Here is a 14,895-nt window from a genome sequence, read left to right as displayed (position 1 = left end):
AGATGGGATGGGCATGGAGATGGGGAGATGGGCATGGGGACATGGGGAGATGGGATGGGCATGGGGAGATGGGCATGGGGACATGGGGCAGGCATGGGGACGTGGAGATGGGGAGATGGGATGGGCATGGAGATGGGCATGGGGACATGGGGACGTGGAGATGGGGACATGGGGAGATGGGGAGATGGGATGGGGATGGAGATGGGGAGATGGACATGGGGACATGGGGCGGGCATGGAGAGATGGAGAGGGCATGGGGACGTGGAGATGGGATGGGCATGAGGGCATGGGGATGTGGAGATGGGGACATGGAGATGGGGACATGGGGTGCGCATGGGGACGTGGGCATTGGGAGAAGGGATGGGCATGGAGATGGGGAGGTGGGCATGGGGAGATGGGGACAGAGGGATATGGGGACACAAGGCGGACATTGGGAACATGGGATGGGCATGGGGACATGGAGATGTCATGCCATCCCATCCCATCCCCATCCCCATCCCCATCTCCATCTCCATCCCCATCTCCATCTCCCCATCTCCACCCCCACCTCATCTCCACCTCCACCCCCATCTCCATCCCCACCTCCATCTCCATCCCCATCTCCATCCATATCCCCATCTCTATCCAATCCCCATCTCCTCCCCATCTCCATCTCCATCCCCATCCCATCTTCATCTCCACCTCCACCTCCATCTCCATCCCCATCTCCATCTCCACCCCCATCCCATCTCCATCCCCATCTCCATCTCCATCTCCATCCCCATCCCCATCTCCATCCCATCCCCATCTCCATCTCCATCTCCATCTCCATCCCCATCCCAATCTCCATCTCCATCCCCATCATCTCCATCCCCATCTCCATCCCCATCCCAATCTCCATCATCTCCTCCCCACCCCCTCCCTCACCGGGGATGGAGGTGCCGAGGGCCACGAAGACGACGGCGTTGACCGAGTCCTTGAGGCCCACGGTGCAGCCGAAGTGGGCGGCCAGGTCCCCGATGAGGGCGGTGAGGATGCCGATGAGGAGGATGGAGACGCCGAAGCAGGCCCAGCCGTTGCAGTACTCGGTGGGGGGGACGCAGGCGAAGAGGACCTTCCAGAAGACCGTCAGGAAGTGCATGACGTAGTCGAAGCAGGAGGGCAGCCGCTCCTCACGCCCGTCCTCCTCCTCCTCCTCCTCGCCTGCCGGGGAAGGGTCACCCTCAGCGCCCACGGCGGGTGGCCACGGGGAGGGGGGTTGTCCCCAGGGTGGTGGCCACCAGGGCACTTGGCCCAAGGTGCATGGTGGTCTCAGGGTGGTGGTGGCCACAAGGTGGTGGTGGTCACAGGGTGGTAGCTACGAGGTGGTGGTAGCCACAAGGTGTATGGTCTCAGGGTGGGTGATGGTGGCCACAAGGTGGTGGTGGCCATGGAGGAGTGGCCACAAGGTGGTGGCCCCAAGGGTGTATGGTCTCAGGGTGGTGGCCACAGGGTAGTGGTGGCCACAAGGTGGTGGTGGCCACAGGGTGGTGGCCCCAAGGGTGTATGGTCTCAGGGTGGTGGCCCCCAGGGTGCTTGGCCCCAGGGTGCATGGTCTCAGGGTGGTGGCCACAGGGTGGTGGCCCAAGGATGGTGGCCATAGGGTCATGGCCAGAAGGTGGTGGCCCAAGGATGGTGACCACAAGGTGGATGGTCCCAGGGTGGTGGCCACAGGGTGGTGGCCCCAAGGGTGTATGGTCTCAGGGTGGTGGCCACAGGGAGGGGGCCCAAGGCTGGTGGCCATAGGGTCATGGCCAGAAGGTGGTGGCCCAAGGATGGTGGCCATAGGGTCATGGCCAGAAGGTGGTGGCCCAAGGATGGTGACCACAAGGTGGATGGTCCCAGGGTGGTGGCCACAGGGTGGATGGTCCCAGGGTGGTGGCCCTAGGATGGTGGCCACAAGGTGGTGGCCAGAATGTGGTGGCCCAAGGATGGTGGCCACAAAGTGGATGGTCCCAGGGTGGTGGCCACAAAGTGGTGGCCCTAGGATGGTGGCCATAGGGTCATGGCCAGAAGGTGGTGGCCCAAGGATGGTGACCACAAGGTGGACGGTCCCAGGGTGGTGGCCACAGGGTGGTGGCCCCAGGGCTGGAGACCCACCTGCGCTGACGGTGATGGCTTCCAGGAACTGCTCCCTCCAGGAGTGCGTCCCGATGACCATGGCCAAGTTGGTCTTCTTGATCAGCTTGTCCACCGTGTTCTGTGGGGACATGGCCGTGTTCCCCGTGTCCCCCACCACCCACACACCGTGTCCCCGTGTCCCCTGACCTCCCCGTCCCCCCACCGGTCACCTTGAAGTCGTAGGACTCCTCGATGATGACCTCCAACTTGCAGTTCTCCCCCAGGATGGGTTTGCCCATCTCGGCGATGCGTCGAGCCTCCTCCTCCTCCGCCGAGAGCTTCCGGTCACCGTCTGCTGCGGGGACACGGCGGGGGGACACGGCGTGGGGACACCACATGGAGACACGGACCGGGGACACGGTGGGGGGACATCAGGTGGAGACATGGCGTGGGGACCTGGCATGGGGACACCACATGGAGACACGGCACAGGGACATGGTGGGGGGACACCACATGGGGACACCACCTGGAGACATGGCGTGGGGACACCACATGGAGACACGGCACAGGGACATGGTGGGGGGACACCACATGGGGACACCACCTGGAGACATGGTGTGGGGACACCATGTGGGGACACAGTGGGGGGAGAACACATGGGGACAGATTGTGGGGACCTGGCATGGGGACACCACGTGGGGACACACCACGTGGGGACATGGCATGGGGACATGGTGGGGGGACACCACGTGGGGACACCACACGGAGACAAGGTGTGGGGACATGGCACGGGGGACACGGTGGAGAGACAACATGTGGGGACACATCGTGGGGCCCTGGCATGGGGACACCACATGGAGGCACGTCATGAGGACACCACGTGGGGTCATGGTGTGGGGACACCACGTGGGGACACGATGTGGGGACACAACATGGAGACACGATGTGGGGACACCACGGTGGGGACCGGGATGTGGGGACACGGCCCGGCCACGAGGACGTGACACGGGGGTGACCGTAGGTGACACGGGGACGTGGCGCAGGACATGGGGACAGCAGGACCCGACCCCCCACCAGCGCTGAACCCAATGATGATGATGACGACGATGACGATGACGACGATGATGATGATGATGATGACAATGATGATGATGACGACGATGGCTCCTACCTTGGGTGAGCAGAAGGGCTGTGGAGAGAGGAAGAGGAAGGTGGGGAGATGCCACCAGGGCTCAGCCCCACTCCAAACCCGATGCCCCACCCTGGCCACGCCCCCCCTCGACCACGCCCCCCTTGACCACCCCCCCCCCGGCCACGCCCGTACCCGAGATGCCCCGTTTGAGCCACCGTGGCTGCCCCAGCTCGATGAAGAAGTTGTCCTTCTTCTCGTACTCCTCGTCGTCCACGATCTTCACCTGCAGCGTCTTCCTGGGGACGGGGGGACCAAGGGGGGGACACGGCGCCGTCACCGTCACCCCCCCAGGACCCACGATGCCCCACGGGGATGGAGGGGGGAGGAGGGGGGGCAGGAACCAGCCACGGGGGCCACCTTCTGCCCCGTGGGACCACCTCTGCTGGGGGTTGTCCCCATGGGGGTAGAGTGTCCCCGGGGTGGGGTGGCAATGGCCAAGCAGAGCCCTCTCCCATCCACCCATCTCTCTGTCCATCTGTCCATCCATCCCTCCATCTCCATCTCTCCATCCATCCATCTCTTCATCTACATCCCTCCATCCCCATCTCTTCATCTCCATCTCTTCATCCCTCCACCCATCCATCCATCCGTCTCTCCATCCCTCCATCTCTATCTCTCCATCTCCATCTCTCCATCTCTTCGTCTCCATCCATCTCTTCATCCCCATCTCTCCATCCATCCATCCATCCATCCATCCATCCATCTCTCCATCTCCATCTCTTCATCTCCATCTCCTCATCTCCATCTCTCCATCCATCCCTCCATCCATATCTTCATCTCCATCCCTCCATCCATCTCTTCATCTCTCCATTCCTCCATGTCCATCCCTCCATCCATCTCTTCATCTCCTTCTCTCCATCCATCCCTCCATCTCCATCCCTCCATCTCTTCATCTCCATCTCTCCATCCATCCATCCCCATCTCTTCATCTCCATCCCTCCATCCATCCCTTCATCTCCATCTCTCCATCCGTCCCTCCATCCTTTCATCTCCATCTCTCCATCTCTATCTCTTCATCTCCATCCCTCCATCCACCCACCCATCCATCTGTCCATCCATCTCTTCATCTCCATCTCTCCATCCATCCATCCCCATCTCTTCATCTCCATCCCTTCATCTCCATCTCTCCATCTCCATCCCTCCATCCATCTCTCCATCCCTCCATCCCTCCCTCCGTCCCCCCACCCATCCATCTGTCCATCCCTCCCTCCATCTCTCCATCCATCCTTCCATCTCTCCATCCATCCACCCGTCTCTCCATCCATCCCTGTGTCCCTCCCTCCATCCCTCCTTCTCCCACCATCCCTTCCTCCCTCCGCTGCAAGGAGTGGTCGTGCATGGGGTGAGCGTGCAAAGGATGGGTGTGCAAGGGGTGGTTGTGCGAAGGGTGGACGTGTCAGAGATGGTCCTACAAGGGATGGTTGTGCGATGGGTGATCATGCAACCGGTGGTCAAGCATGAGTTGGGCGTGCAATGGGTGGTTGTGCAAGACCCAGCCTATCTCCATCTCTTCATCTCCATCCCTCTATCCATCCATCCATCCCTCTCCCACCATCCCTCCCTCCATCCATCTCTTCATCCCTCCCTCCATCCCCCCACCCGTCCATCTGTCCCTCCCTCCCTCCGTCTGTCCATCCATCCTTCCATCTCTCCATCTCCACGCCTCCATCCACCCATCTCGACCCAGCCATGCAAGGGGGTGGGTGTGCAAGGGGTGGGTGTGAAAATGGTGGATGTGCAAGGGATAGTCCTCCAAGGGATGGACGTGTGAGGGATGGTCCTCCAAGGGATGGTCCTCCAAGGGATGGTTGTGGGATGGGTGACCATGCAACAGGTAGCCAAGTATGAGTTGGGCGTGCAACGGGTGGTTGTGCAAGGAACAGCTGTGCAAGGGGTGGGTGTGAAAATGGTGGATGTGCAAGGGGTGGTCCTCCAAGGGATGGATGCACGAGGGATGGTCCTCCAAGGGATGGTCGTGTGATGGTTGACCATGCAACGGGTGGCCAAGCATGAGTTGGGCGTGCAAGGGGTGGCCGTGCAAGGAGCAGCTGTGCAAGGGGTGGCCACACAAGACCTGGCTGTGCAAGGGATGGTCATCCAAAGAATGGTCCTACAAGGGATGGTGATCCAAGGGATGGTCCTACAAGGGATGGTCCTCCAAGGGATGGTTGTGCGATGGGTGACCATGCAACAGGTGGCCGAGCATGAGTTGGGTGTGCAATGGGAGGTCGTGCAAGACCTGGCCGTGCAAGGGGATGGCTGTGCAAGGGGGTGGCTGTGAAAATGGTGGATGTGCAAGGGGTGGTCCTCCAATGGATGGACGCGTGAGGGATGGTCCTCCAAGGGATGGTCCTATGAGGGATGGTCCTACAAGGGATGGTCATGGGACGCAAAGGATGGGTGTGCAAGGGGTGGTTGTGTGAAGGGTGGATGTGTCAGAGATGGTCCTACAAGGGATGGTCGTGCGATGGGTGATCATGCAACCGGTGGCTGAGCATGTGCAATGGGTGGTCGTGCAAGACCCAGCCGTGCAAGGGGGTGGCTGTGCAAGGGGTGGGTGTGAAAATGGTGGATGTGCAAGGGGTGGTCCTCCAAGGGATGGATGCACGAGGGATGGTCCTCCAAGGGATGGTCGTGTGATGGTTGACCATGCAACGGGTGGCCAAGCATGAGTTGGGCGTGCAAGGGGTGGCCGTGCAAGGAGCAGCTGTGCAAGGGGTGGCCACACAAGACCTGGCTGTGCAAGGGATGGTCATCCAAAGAATGGTCCTACAAGGGATGGTGATCCAAGGGATGGTCCTACAAGGGATGGTCCTCCAAGGGATGGTTGTGCGATGGGTGACCATGCAACAGGTGGCCGAGCATGAGTTGGGTGTGCAATGGGAGGTCGTGCAAGACCTGGCCGTGCAAGGGGATGGCTGTGCAAGGGGGTGGCTGTGAAAATGGTGGATGTGCAAGGGATGGTCTTCCAAGGGATGGTCCTACAAGGGATGGCCCTCCAAGGGATGATCGTGCGATGGGTGATCATGCAATGGGTGGCCAAGCATGAGTTGGGTGTGCAACGGGTGGTCGTGCAAGGCCTGGCTGTGCAAGGGGTGGCTGTGTAAGACCTGGGTGTGCAAGGGATGGTCATCCAAGGGATGGACATGTGAGGGATGGTCCTCCAAGGGATGGTCCATCAAGGGATGGTCCTCCAAGGGATGGTTGTGCGACGGGTGACCATGCAACGGGTGGCCAATTATGAGTTGGGCGTGCAAGGGGTGGGCGTGCAAGGCCCAGCCGTACAAGAGGGTGGCCATGCAAGGGGTGGGTGTGAAAATGGTGGATGTGCAAGGGGTGGTCCTCCAATGGATGGACGTGTGAGGGAAGGTCCTCCAAGGGATGGTCCTCCAAGGGATGGTCGTGCGATGGGTGACCATGCAACGGGTGGCTGAGCATGAGTTGGGTGTGCAAGGGGTGGGCGTGCAAGGCCTGACCGTGCAAGGGGGTGGCTGTGCAAGGGGTGGGTGTGAAAATGGTGGATGTGCAAGAGGTGGTCTTCCAAGGGATGGTCCATCAAGGGATGGTCCTACAAGGGATGGTCCTCCAAGGAATGGTCCTCCAAGGGATGGTCGTGCGACAGGTGATCATGCAACGGGTGGCCGAGCATGAGTTGGGCGTGCAAGGGGTGGTTGTGCAAGACCTAGCTGTGCAAGGGGGTGGGTGTGAAAATGGTGGAAGTGCAAGGGATGGTCCTCCAAGGGATGGACGTGCGAGTGATGGTCATCCAAGGGATGGTCCATCAAGGAATGGTCCTACAAGGGATGGTTATGCAATGGGTGATCATGCAACGGGTGGCCGAGCATGAGTTGGGCGTGCAAGGGGTGGTTGTGCAAGACCTAGCTGTGCAAGGGGGTGGGTGTGAAAATGGTGGAAGTGCAAGGGATGGTCCTCCAAGGGATGGACGTGCGAGTGATGGTCATCCAAGGGATGGTCCATCAAGGAATGGTCCTCCAAGGGATGGTCATGCAATGGGTGATCATGCAACGGGTGGCCGAGCATGAGTTGGGCGTGCAAGGGGTGGCCGTGCAAGGAGCAGCTGTGCAAGGGGTGGCCACACAAGACCTGGCTGTGCAAGGGATGGTCATCCAAAGAATGGTCCTACAAGGGATGGTGATCCAAGGGATGGTCCTACAAGGAATGGTCCTACAAGGAATAGTTGTGCGATGGGTGGTCATGCAACAGGTGGCCAAGCATGAGTTGGGTGTGCAAAGGGTGGCCGTGCAAGGCCCAGCCGTACAAGGGGGTGGCTGTGCAAGGGGTGGCCGTGCAAGACCTGGCTGTACAAGGGATGGTCATCCAAGGGATGGTCCTACAAGGAATGGTCCTACAAGGGATGGTCATGCGATGGGTGACCATGCAATGGGTGGCCGAGCATGAGTTGGGTGTGCAACGGGTGGGCGTGCAAGGCCTTGCCATGCAAGGGGTGGCCGGGCAAGGGGGTGGCTGTGCAAGGGGTGGGTGTGAAAATGGTGGATGTGTAAGGGGTGGTCATCCAATGGATGGACGTGCGAGAGATGGTCCTACAAGGGATGGTCCTCCAAGGGATGGTCCTACAAGGGATGGTCGTAGGATGGGTGATCATGCAATGGGTGGCCAAGTATGAGTTGGGTGTGCAATGGGTGGTCGTGCAAGACCCAGCCATGCAAGGGGGTGGGTGTGCAAGGGGTGGGTGTGAAAATGGTGGATGTGCAAGAGGTGGTCTTCCAAGGGATGGTCCATCAATGGATGGTCCTCCAAGGGATGGTCCTACAAGGGATGGTCCATCAATGGATGGTCCTCGGTGTGCAATGGGTGGTCGTGCAAGACCCAGCCATGCAAGGGGGTGGGTGTGCAAGGGGTGGGTGTGAAAATGGTGGATGTGCAAGGGATAGTCCTCCAAGGGATGGACGTGTGAGGGATGGTCCTCCAAGGGATGGTCCTCCAAGGGATGGTTGTGGGATGGGTGACCATGCAACAGGTAGCCAAGTATGAGTTGGGCGTGCAACGGGTGGTTGTGCAAGGAACAGCTGTGCAAGGGGTGGCCGTGCAAGACCTGGCTGTACAAGGGATGGTCATCCAAGGGATGGTCCTACAAGGAATGGTCCTACAAGGGATGGTCATGCAATGAGTGACCATGCAACAGGTGGCCGAGCATGAGTTGGGTGTGCAAGGGGTGGGCGTGCAAGGCCTAGCTGTGCAAGGGGTGGCCACACAAGACCTGGCTGTGCAAGGGGTGGTGATCCAAGGGATGGACGTGCGAGGGATGGTCATCCAAGGGATGGTTGTGCGATGGGTGACCATGCAATGGGTGGCCAAGCATGAGTTGGGCGTGCAAGGGGTGGCCGTGCAAGGAGCAGCTGTGCAAGGGGTGGCCGTGCAAGGAGCAGCTGTGCAAGGGGTGGCCGTGCAAGGAGCAGCTGTGCAAGGGGTGGCCGTGCAAGGAGCAGCTGTGCAAGGGGTGGCCGTGCAAGGAGCAGCTGTGCAAGGGGTGGCCGTGCAAGGAGCAGCTGTGCAAGGGGTGGCCGTGCAAGGCCCAGCCTTACAAGGGGGTGGCTGTGAAAATGGTGGATGTGCAAGGGATGGTCTTCCAAGGGATGGTCCTACAAGGGATGGCCCTCCAAGGGATGATCGTGCGATGGGTGATCATGCAATGGGTGGCCAAGCATGAGTTGGGTGTGCAACGGGTGGTCGTGCAAGGCCTGGCTGTGCAAGGGGTGGCTGTGTAAGACCTGGGTGTGCAAGGGATGGTCATCCAAGGGATGGACATGTGAGGGATGGTCCTCCAAGGGATGGTCCATCAAGGGATGGTCCTCCAAGGGATGGTTGTGCGACGGGTGACCATGCAACGGGTGGCCAATTATGAGTTGGGCGTGCAAGGGGTGGGCGTGCAAGGCCCAGCCGTACAAGAGGGTGGCCATGCAAGGGGTGGGTGTGAAAATGGTGGATGTGCAAGGGGTGGTCCTCCAATGGATGGACGTGTGAGGGAAGGTCCTCCAAGGGATGGTCCTCCAAGGGATGGTCGTGCGATGGGTGACCATGCAACGGGTGGCTGAGCATGAGTTGGGTGTGCAAGGGGTGGGCGTGCAAGGCCTGACCGTGCAAGGGGGTGGCTGTGCAAGGGGTGGGTGTGAAAATGGTGGATGTGCAAGAGGTGGTCTTCCAAGGGATGGTCCATCAAGGGATGGTCCTACAAGGGATGGTCCTCCAAGGAATGGTCCTCCAAGGGATGGTCGTGCGACAGGTGATCATGCAACGGGTGGCCGAGCATGAGTTGGGCGTGCAAGGGGTGGTTGTGCAAGACCTAGCTGTGCAAGGGGGTGGGTGTGAAAATGGTGGAAGTGCAAGGGATGGTCCTCCAAGGGATGGACGTGCGAGTGATGGTCATCCAAGGGATGGTCCATCAAGGGATGGTCCTACAAGGGATGGTCATGCAATGGGTGATCATGCAACGGGTGGCCGAGCATGAGTTGGGCGTGCAAGGGGTGGCCGTGCAAGGAGCAGCTGTGCAAGGGGTGGCCACACAAGACCTGGCTGTGCAAGGGGTGGTGATCCAAGGGATGGACGTGCGAGGGATGGTCATCCAAGGGATGGTTGTGCGATGGGTGACCATGCAATGGGTGGCCAAGCATGAGTTGGGCATGCAAGGGGTGGGCGTGCAAGACCCAGACATACAAGAGGGTGCCCGTGCAAGGGGTGGGTGTGAAAATGGTGGATGTGCAAGAGGTGGTCTTCCAAGGGATGGTCCATCAAGGGATGGTCCTACAAGGGATGGTCGTGCGACAGGTGATCATGCAACGGGTGGCCGAGCATGAGTTGGGCGTGCAAGGGGTGGTCGTGCAAGGCCTTGCCATGCAAGGGGTGGCCGTGCAAGGGGGTGGCTGTGCAAGGGGTGGGTGTGAAAATGGTGGAAGTGCAAGGGATGGTCCTCCAAGGGATGGACGTGCGAGTGATGGTCATCCAAGGGATGGTCCTACAAGGGATGGTTGTGTGATGGGTGGTCATGCAACGGGTGGGCCCTCCAAGGGATGATCGTGCGATGGGTGATCATGCAATGGGTGGCCAAGCATGAGTTGGGTGTGCAACGGGTGGTCGTGCAAGGCCTGGCTGTGCAAGGGGTGGCTGTGTAAGACCTGGGTGTGCAAGGGATGGTCATCCAAGGGATGGACATGTGAGGGATGGTCCTCCAAGGGATGGTCCATCAAGGGATGGTCCTCCAAGGGATGGTTGTGCGACGGGTGACCATGCAACGGGTGGCCAATTATGAGTTGGGCGTGCAAGGGGTGGGCGTGCAAGGCCCAGCCGTACAAGAGGGTGGCCATGCAAGGGGTGGGTGTGAAAATGGTGGATGTGCAAGGGGTGGTCCTCCAATGGATGGACGTGTGAGGGAAGGTCCTCCAAGGGATGGTCCTCCAAGGGATGGTCGTGCGATGGGTGACCATGCAACGGGTGGCTGAGCATGAGTTGGGTGTGCAAGGGGTGGGCGTGCAAGGCCTGACCGTGCAAGGGGGTGGCTGTGCAAGGGGTGGGTGTGAAAATGGTGGATGTGCAAGAGGTGGTCTTCCAAGGGATGGTCCATCAAGGGATGGTCCTACAAGGGATGGTCCTCCAAGGAATGGTCCTCCAAGGGATGGTCGTGCGACAGGTGATCATGCAACGGGTGGCCGAGCATGAGTTGGGCGTGCAAGGGGTGGTTGTGCAAGACCTAGCTGTGCAAGGGGGTGGGTGTGAAAATGGTGGAAGTGCAAGGGATGGTCCTCCAAGGGATGGACGTGCGAGTGATGGTCATCCAAGGGATGGTCCATCAAGGAATGGTCCTCCAAGGGATGGTCATGCAATGGGTGATCATGCAACGGGTGGCCGAGCATGAGTTGGGCGTGCAAGGGGTGGCCGTGCAAGGAGCAGCTGTGCAAGGGGTGGCCACACAAGACCTGGCTGTGCAAGGGGTGGTGATCCAAGGGATGGACGTGCGAGGGATGGTCATCCAAGGGATGGTTGTGCGATGGGTGACCATGCAATGGGTGGCCAAGCATGAGTTGGGCATGCAAGGGGTGGGCGTGCAAGACCCAGACATACAAGAGGGTGCCCGTGCAAGGGGTGGGTGTGAAAATGGTGGATGTGCAAGAGGTGGTCTTCCAAGGGATGGTCCATCAAGGGATGGTCCTACAAGGGATGGTCGTGCGACAGGTGATCATGCAACGGGTGGCCGAGCATGAGTTGGGCGTGCAAGGGGTGGTCGTGCAAGGCCTTGCCATGCAAGGGGTGGCCGTGCAAGGGGGTGGCTGTGCAAGGGGTGGGTGTGAAAATGGTGGAAGTGCAAGGGATGGTCCTCCAAGGGATGGACGTGCGAGTGATGGTCATCCAAGGGATGGTCCTACAAGGGATGGTTGTGTGATGGGTGGTCATGCAACGGGTGGCCGAGCATGAGTTGGGCGTGCAAGGGGTGGGCGTGCAAGGGGTGGGCGTGCAAGGGGTGGGCGTGCAAGGGAGGGGCGGGGCCTCACGCGGTCTCGTCGTTGCGGAACTCCAGCTCCCCACAAGCGTCCTCGTAGTGGACGCCGCCGCCGCGGGCCGTGCCCTCCAGGGTGCGGTAGGGCAGGAGGACGGTGCCCCGCGCCCCCGAGCTCCTCACCACCGTCACCTCCACCGTGCCCTGGCACTCGCTGACGTGCAAGAGCCGGTCTTGGAAGGTGAAGATCCCGGCGTGGTCGTCGTCCAAGATGGTGACGGTGGCCACCAAAGGGGCCACCAACCGACCTTTGGGGTGCTCGGCCGAATCGGCTTCGAACATGCCCTCGGCGTCGCCCACCCGGAGGTTGAGGAGGCGGACGAAGAAGTGCTCGTCCTCCTCGAAGATGTCGTCGTCGATGATGCCGATCTTCAGCTCCTTCTGGGTCTCCCCCGGCTTGAAGATGAGGGTCCCCTCGCTGTACTCGTAGTCGGAGCCCGCCTTGGCCGAGCCGTCCTCCGTCTTGTAGTCCACGTAGAAGGTGTGGTTGGCCTCCGCCCCTTGTTGACAAGCCACCGAGAGGGTGACGGAGCCGCAGTTCTCCAGGCAGTGGTAGAGACAAGGCTCGAAGAAGATCCGGCTGCAGTTCTCCTCCTCGGCGTCCGAGGGCACCTCCAAGAGGGTGGAGGACCTCTTGGAGAACTCGGCCACGTGTTTCTTCAAGATGTTGCCGGCCCCCGTCATCATACGGGTGGCCTGGATGCGGTAGAAGGCCCGGCTCTTCTGCTGGTGGAGGAGGGCGTAGTAGTTGGCCATGTCCACCAGCTGCTCCAACTCCTTCTCTGGGTACTTCTGCTTGAGGTCCTTCAAGATCTGGATGACCTCCCGCCGGCTCTCGTCCAGCTCTTTCTCCTCCGGGGTTGGGGCGGGGAGGGCGGGGGACGCGGAGAGACCTTCGGCCTCGCGTCGTTCTTGGGGGGCGGCCCCGGGGAACCCCCCGTCCATCTCGATGCCCTTGGGGAGTTCTCCTTCGGTGCCGATGATGATGCCGCTGCGGGGGTCGGCCCGGTAGCGTTTGTAGACGTATTTGTAGAAGAGGAGCCGTTTGTCGGCCGCCCAAGCGAAGACCACGCAGACGGGGAAGAAGATGAGGGTGAGGAGGGCTTCCCACACCTGCACCACCCCGGGGGAGATGACGGCCAAGATGAGGTAGAGCCAGATGTAGGCGAAGATGCTCCAAGAGGCGGTGACGAAGAAGACCCTCAAGTGCTTGATCTTGCGGCTCTCGCCGCTGGGGATGACGTAGACGCAGACGGCGATGACCACGAACATGTTGAAGGCCGCGCTCCCCACGATGGTGCCGGGACCCAACTCTCCGGCCTGGAAGTTGTGACCACACACCTCGATGACGGAGAGGAGGATCTCGGGGGCGGAGGAACCCAAAGCCATCAAGGTGAGGTTGGAGACCGTCTCGTTCCAGATGCGGACGGTGCCGATGCTGGTCTCCCCGTTGGCCTTGGTGATGGTGATCTCCTTCTCCTTGGAGGTGATGACCTCGATGGAGGCCATGAAGCGGTCGGCGATGATGGACACCCCCAAGAACATGTACATCATGGCCACGAAGTAGACGATGGCCCGGGCCGCCTTGTCGCCCAAGGAAGGGTTGTCCGGTTGCCAGACGGGCAGGAGGACGCCGGGTTGGCACCGGTTGGAGCCCTGGCAGGTCCCGTTGGCCCCTTCGGTGGCCACCGTCGGGACGCAGGGCTCGGCCAACAGCAGGGCGGCCACCAACGCCGCCCGCCGGGCCGCCATCCCCACGGCTCCCACCTGCGGGGGCAGAGAGGGGGGGTCCGTAAAGCCAGGGGGCTACTAAAAGGTCTGGGGGGCTACTTAAGGGCTTAGAGGGCTACTTAAAGCTCTGGGGGCTCAGTAAAGCCATGGGGCTACTAAAAGGCTAACAGGGCTACTTAAAGGTCTGGGGGCTACTTAAAGGGCTTAGAGGGCTACTTAAAGCTCTGGGGGCTCAGTAAAGCCATGGGGCTACTAAAAGGCTAACAGGGCTACTTAAAGGTCTGGGGGCTACTTAAAGGGCTTAGAGGGCTACTTAAAGCTCTGGGGGCTCAGTAAAGCCATGGGGCTACTAAAAGGCTAACAGGGCTACTTAAAGGTCTGGGGGCTACTTAAAGGGCTTAGAGGGCTACTTAAAGCTCTGGGGGCTCAGTAAAGCCATGGGGCTACTAAAAGGCTAACAGGGCTACTTAAAGGTCTGGGGGCTACTTAAAGGGCTTAGAGGGCTACTTAAAGCTCTGGGGGCTCAGTAAAGCCATGGGGCTACTAAAAGGCTAACAGGGCTACTTAAAGGTCTGGGGGCTACTTAAAGGGCTTAGAGGGCTACTTAAAGCTCTGGGGGCTCAGTAAAGCCATGGGGCTACTAAAAGGCTAACAGGGCTACTTAAAGGTCTAGGGGGCTACTTAAAGCTCAGGGGGGCTCAGTAAAGCCATGGGGCTACTACAAGGCTAACAGGGCTACTTAAAGGCCTGGGGGGGCTACTTAAAAGTCTGGGGGCTACTTAAGGGCTTAGAGGGCTACTTAAAGCTCAGGGGGGGCTCGGTAAAGCCACAGGGCTACTAAAATGCTTGGGGGACTCATTAAAGCCGTGGGGCTACTAGAAGGCTAATGGGGCTACTTAAAGGTGTGGGGGGCTCATTAAAAGTCTGGGGGGCTACTTAAAGATCTGGGGCTACTTAAGGGCTTAGAGGGCTACTTGAAGGTCTGGGTGGGCTACTTAAAGGTCTGAGGGGCTACTTAAAGGCTTGGGGGGTTCAGTAAAGCCACAGGGCTACTAAAGGGCTAACGGGGCTACTTAAAGGTCTGGGGGGGCTACTTAAAGATCTGGGGCTACTTAAGGGCTTAGAGGGCTACTGAAAGCTCAGGGGGGCTCGGTAAAGCCACGGGGCTACTAAAAGGCTAATGGGGCTACTAAAAGGCCTGGGGGGGCTCTGGAGTCCCATGGGGCTGGGGGCTGTGGCTGTGGGGTGATGCTGCGCTGTGGGGCTGGGGACCACATCCGTGGGGCGACACTCAGCCGTGGGGCTGGGACCCACACGTGTGGGGCACTGGCGAGGGCTGTGGGGCTGAGGACCACATCTGTGGGGT

General features: G+C 60.2%; 1 protein-coding gene across 2 annotated transcripts in view; it reads right to left on the bottom strand.

Moving 5' to 3' along the window:
* SLC8A2 (solute carrier family 8 (sodium/calcium exchanger), member 2) overlaps positions 1–13,573 on the bottom strand; it is a 14,695-nt gene extending 1,122 nt beyond the window's left edge. Inside the window, exons 1-6 of one of the 2 annotated variants that reach the window (XM_014961729.1) lie at positions 11,794–13,573; positions 3,404–3,507; positions 3,251–3,268; positions 2,310–2,431; positions 2,119–2,218; positions 907–1,182 (exon numbers count right to left, since the gene is read on the bottom strand). In XM_014961729.1, coding sequence (XP_014817215.1) covers positions 907–1,182; positions 2,119–2,218; positions 2,310–2,431; positions 3,251–3,268; positions 3,404–3,507; positions 11,794–13,550 — 2,377 coding nt within the window. In that variant the 5' untranslated portion in view covers positions 13,551–13,573. Of the gene's footprint in view, positions 1–906; positions 1,183–2,118; positions 2,219–2,309; positions 2,435–3,250; positions 3,269–3,403; positions 3,508–11,793 lie in introns of both variants that reach the window. The other variant, XM_014961728.1, reaches the window with a different exon arrangement.
* Positions 13,574–14,895: the final 1,322 nt, after the last annotated feature.

Source organism: Calidris pugnax, unplaced genomic scaffold (assembly GCF_001431845.1).
Source record: "Calidris pugnax isolate Ruff unplaced genomic scaffold, ASM143184v1 scaffold856, whole genome shotgun sequence".
NCBI classification, from domain to species: domain Eukaryota; kingdom Metazoa; phylum Chordata; class Aves; order Charadriiformes; family Scolopacidae; genus Calidris; species Calidris pugnax.
Note: the sequence above shows the minus strand (reverse complement) of the source record. Positions and strands in the feature narration are given on the sequence as shown.